General features: G+C 38.0%; 1 protein-coding gene across 1 annotated transcript; it reads left to right on the top strand.

The window, feature by feature from the left end:
- The first annotated feature begins 3,693 nt into the window (after positions 1 to 3,693).
- On the top strand, positions 3,694 to 4,673 carry LOC145670562 (tetraspanin-9-like). Its single transcript, XM_081739368.1, has one exon. The coding sequence runs from the start codon at positions 3,802 to 3,804 to the stop codon at positions 4,666 to 4,668; it is 867 nt and encodes a 288-aa protein (XP_081595494.1). The 5' UTR covers positions 3,694 to 3,801; the 3' UTR covers positions 4,669 to 4,673.

Here is a 4,673-nt window from a genome sequence, read left to right as displayed (position 1 = left end):
CACGACGTATGAATTACTAGTGGATAGACTCGCCCTCGATGTTCATCTCGATCCCCCTTTTCTTAGACACTTTTCCGGGAATCCTTCCGTTTCTTTGGGAATCCCTTGCGCGCGCATTGCAGTTATCAACCATGCATTTCTGCATAGCGCATGTCTGACTTCGATAGTCATTCATTGGACCGCCTTCTGTCCGATTCATACTTTTTGGGATATTCGTCTCTAAACTTCATTTTCCCACACTTTCGACAGCCCCTATCTCCGTTACGAAGCGTTTGCGGACACATGTTTACTAAGACTTTTTTGTTAGTTTTGGCATGTACTATCTACGGTTTAATTTATGACCATTACTTATTAAACACCCTATATATATATATATATATATATATATAATAGACCCTAATATTTTGTTATTGCTTCTCTGCAGTATCAAATATGTTATTTCAAAAACATTTTTCTACTGCTCCTTTATCCTGTCATTTGGAACAGACAGTAGTTGACAGAAAAATAAAAACAAAAATTTGTCAGTACACGCCCCCCAATTGTAACATGAGGACACGCCATGACGGCAATTTGCTCACGCAAGTTTTGATAGTTAATTTCAGAATTTGTACATTTTTATTGAGATTGAGAAATTTATTCTATGAAAGTTTGGCTTCTTACCTTATTATAGACACTTTCATTACCTAAGAAAGATTAACCTAAAGAATTTGAGAAAATTTTTGTTAAGTTTTCACAGTTTTCGAATTTTCTATTACTACACGAGAACACGCCACGTTAGCATATTGCTGCACTCTTTGATTTACAAAGTAACGCCAGAACACGCGCTGTGAGCAAATTGCCGCATTAGCTATTTGGGCTATAGGAAATTTTCTCCGTCATATTGACACATGTTTTATTATTACAAATACAAAAAAAATGCACAGAAACATCATTGATGTACTAGAACAGTGATGTTATGAAAGTAGTCCAGTGAAATTTAGAACGTATATTTACATGTCACCTTCTCCGTCCTTATCGTTTGCAGCTAGTCTTTGGCCACCCTCGGTGCAATTTGTACATGATTGTCTTATGTTCCTTGCATTTCGGAGTGTTGCAGTTGATGCATAAGACAGTAATTTTCCTGTTCTTTCTACGAGAGCAGATACCGCAAACTCTATTGTGAACTCCCTGATCAGGTGCTGCTTGAGGTTCTTGTCTAGTTGGCTGAAGTTGGAATATTTCAACTAGCCAGTCCTTTATTGACCTTGCGACTGGATAGTTTGCAGCTATTCTTCTTTGCGCATGATCCAAAATAAGCTGTCGGCTAAGTGATTTCAAGAAGTCTTTTCTTGCAGGCTTGTTGAATTTATTATCTTCCTTGTTGTTGACTTTCCAAATAACAAACGAATTTATTCCACCAACATTCAATTCAAAGAAAAACATTGTTAGTAGCCAGCGATTTGAAACAGTCGATTCGCTATACTCATTTTGCATGGCGTCACTGACATCTACACCACATTTGTTTTTGTTGTAGAAGGTACTTGATGGTTTGCATGCATCACCTGTACTTTCACCAAACTCATCGTCCTCGTGCCATGTGGAAAGTAATACAATATACTTCTTCTTTGCAGCTTTGTACGATACTAGTGCCACCTGTTGTTCTACTCTTCAAACAATACGTTTAAAGAATGAGCAAACGGCCCTTAAAATACAACACTTAACACTAGAACACGCCCGTTAGCAACCTGCTCACAACAATCTTTACGTGGTCACACGCGCCGTTAGCAATTTGCTCACGGTGACCAATACACACCCTTCAACTCCCGAACCGTGCGCGTGACTGGCAAAACTGGTCAGGGTCAGGTGGAGGTGGGGTGGATAGGGTATAACTCGGCCACTCCACCCGTATTGTCTTAGAATAAGGAAAGTGCAGGTGTTTTTGCAAAACTGCGGCAATTTGCCGCGGGTGCGTGTAACGACGTGTTAACACTTGATTCAACAGAGAAAGGAATGCAGATATTGAGAAATATTTTGCAAGACATTATTGAGTATGTACTTTTTATAATAGTGAAAATGTACTTTTTATACAGGGTGTTTCAAAACAACATCGACAATGTTTGGGAGGTGATTCCTGACACTAGAATAAGACAAAAAGTATAGACCTATATGGGTGCACAAATGCTTCCTTTCGGACTTATAGGCTGCGAAAACATGAAAGAATTAACTTTAAAGATCCATAGCCTCACAATTATAGGACCTATCGTGGTCGGGTCAAGACTTCCTTTAGGAACTATTATGTGCCCTATCCAAAAATGCATGTTTCAGAATCCTGAGGTACTTCCACAACAATTTTTATAGAGGAGGTCTGGTTACGGGCATATAATTTGAAGTACTCACCAACTACCTCTATAAAAATTGTTGCGGAGGTACCGCAGGATTCTGAAACAGGGAAATTTGCATAGGGCACATAGGTCCCATACTTTTCGAGCTATGAGCCTTAAAAGTTCAGTTTTTCATGTTCTCGGGAACCTATAACTCCGAAAGGAAGCCTTTGTGCAGCCAGGTTGGTCTATACTTTTTGTCTCATCTTGATATCAGTACTCATCTCCCAAACGTTGTCGGTATTGTTTAGAAACACCCTGTAATAGTTGAAGTCATAATAAAAGGAAAATTCTTATATTTAGATGAAGAGAGGAAGGACGTAAATATTGTAAAATATTTTTAAATACGTTTTTTTTTTATTTTACTCGAGATTTCTTCATAGTTTATTAAAATACTTAATAACATATTCTCATTTTATTCTTGTAACAAACCAATATATGTTGCCAGTGAAGTAATTTAGATTGATCGAGCTCCTGGGCCTTTAGTATTTCATGTTACCCCCCCCCTCATTAGAAAATCCAGGCTAAACGAACCAATATATGTTTCAATAAAATAGTTTAGAATGATCGAGCCTCTGGTTTGATGACCACAGTATTTCATGCCTCGGACCCCCCCTTCACGAAATCCTGGCTACGTGCCTGGGGGAGGCTTCTCCTTTCTCCCTGCTGAGACAAGACTTAGTTTTTTTGGTCCTCCTGAATAAGTCATAGTCCCCCAAGAAAAACTTCCTGGGTACACCCCTGTATGATTATTTAATTATATTTGTCACTATTTTATTTGTCAGTTTCGTTTCTATACAGTTTCGATCGTACGCAGTTTCGATCGTACGCAGTTTCGATCCTACGCAGTTTCGACGCTACGCAGTTTCGACCGTACGCAGTTTCGATCCTACGCAGTTTCGATCCTACGCAGTTTCGATCCTACGCAGTTTCGACGCTACACAGTTTCGGTCGTATACAGTTTTGATCCTACTCCCGTTTTTCCCTATATAACTTCAAAAAAATACTATTACTTAATATTCTGTGATTATAAAATAATTGCTTTTTTATTGTTCGATCATATGAATTTATCTGTTTTCGATCCTACGCCGGTTTTAGTTTCGATCGTACGCAGTTTCGATCGTATGCAGTTTCGGTCGTACGCAGTTTCGATCGTACGCAGTTTCGACGCTACGCAGTTTCGATGCTACGCAGTGTCGATCCTACGCATGTAACCCAATCTTTAATCCACATATCATTTACAACATATACTCCAATTTTGTTTATAAACATTATTGTTTCAAATACAGCTAACAATATCCATGGATTTGACTGAATTAATAATAAAAAGCTGTAATGAACGTTTATATTGTCCTCCGTATTGTTTTTCTTTTTAAACGAAAAAAGTAATAATGATTCTACTGCGTTATTATTTTTCTGTGAATGATGTAAATACAGAAGCATGTTCTCGAAGAAGACTATCAAAATACTTTCCTTTGTGTCACTAACATTACTCACCTTTGGAGGTTTGGCGTTATTCGGTGTTGGCGTGTATGTTCAAATAGACTTTTATAGGTTCAACCACATCCTTAGCACTGCTTTAAGAATATTTCCTAGTGGTTTTATTCTAACTGGTTTCATAATGAGTGTTTTGAATACAATTGGGTGCGTTGTAGTAAAAAGGGACGCGTGGCAACTTATGTTATGTTATGTAATTGTTACTGCATTTCTCATCCTGGCGGAATTAAGCTTTGGATCAATTGTAATGGTTACAACCAAGAAATCGTTGAGAACATCTGTTAAACTGAAAGCACACATGGCGATGTTGGAATATTATAATGTGCCATTTGCAAAATACGCCTGGGATAATATCCAAAAAAAGTTCAAATGCTGCGGACTAAATTCTTCTGATGATTGGAATGCAATTGCACAAAATCATAACGCCAAATTACCTCCTGGATGTAAAGGTAACCTCACTGCATGCTGGAACCCATTTAAAACTTTCCTAGAACACAGGTGCCAGATGCTTGCTATAATGTTAATTGTGTTATCTTCTTTAAATATCCCGATAATTATAGTTGTTTGGCTGACTGTGAAAGAAACTCCTGAAGAACGAGTGGAGTCCCCTGGGCAGGCCAGGTTGGATGCTGAAGAAAACAAAGCGAATGCTGAGAATGTAATAAAAGTAAGAGACAGACACAAGAAAAAGAAACATAAAAAGAAATCCAAGGGGTCAGAAGAAAATGGTTCCTCTTTTTCAGACTTACCTATGCCACCTGAACTGTACAAATTTATAGAGGAATTCGAAGAAGAATTTAATAGTTTCTAATTGAA

Source organism: Thermobia domestica, chromosome 14, assembly GCF_964235325.1.
Source record: "Thermobia domestica chromosome 14, izTheDome1.hap1.1, whole genome shotgun sequence".
Lineage (NCBI taxonomy): Eukaryota > Metazoa > Arthropoda > Insecta > Zygentoma > Lepismatidae > Thermobia > Thermobia domestica.
The sequence above is the reverse complement of the archived record's forward strand: the minus strand, read 5'-3'. Positions and strand labels throughout refer to the sequence as shown.

Bases quoted from the DNA above. Each gene is read 5' to 3' on its own strand.
- LOC145670562 (XM_081739368.1), top strand. From the start codon at position 3,802: ATGTTCTCGAAGAAGACTATCAAAATACTTTCCTTTGTGTCACTAACA.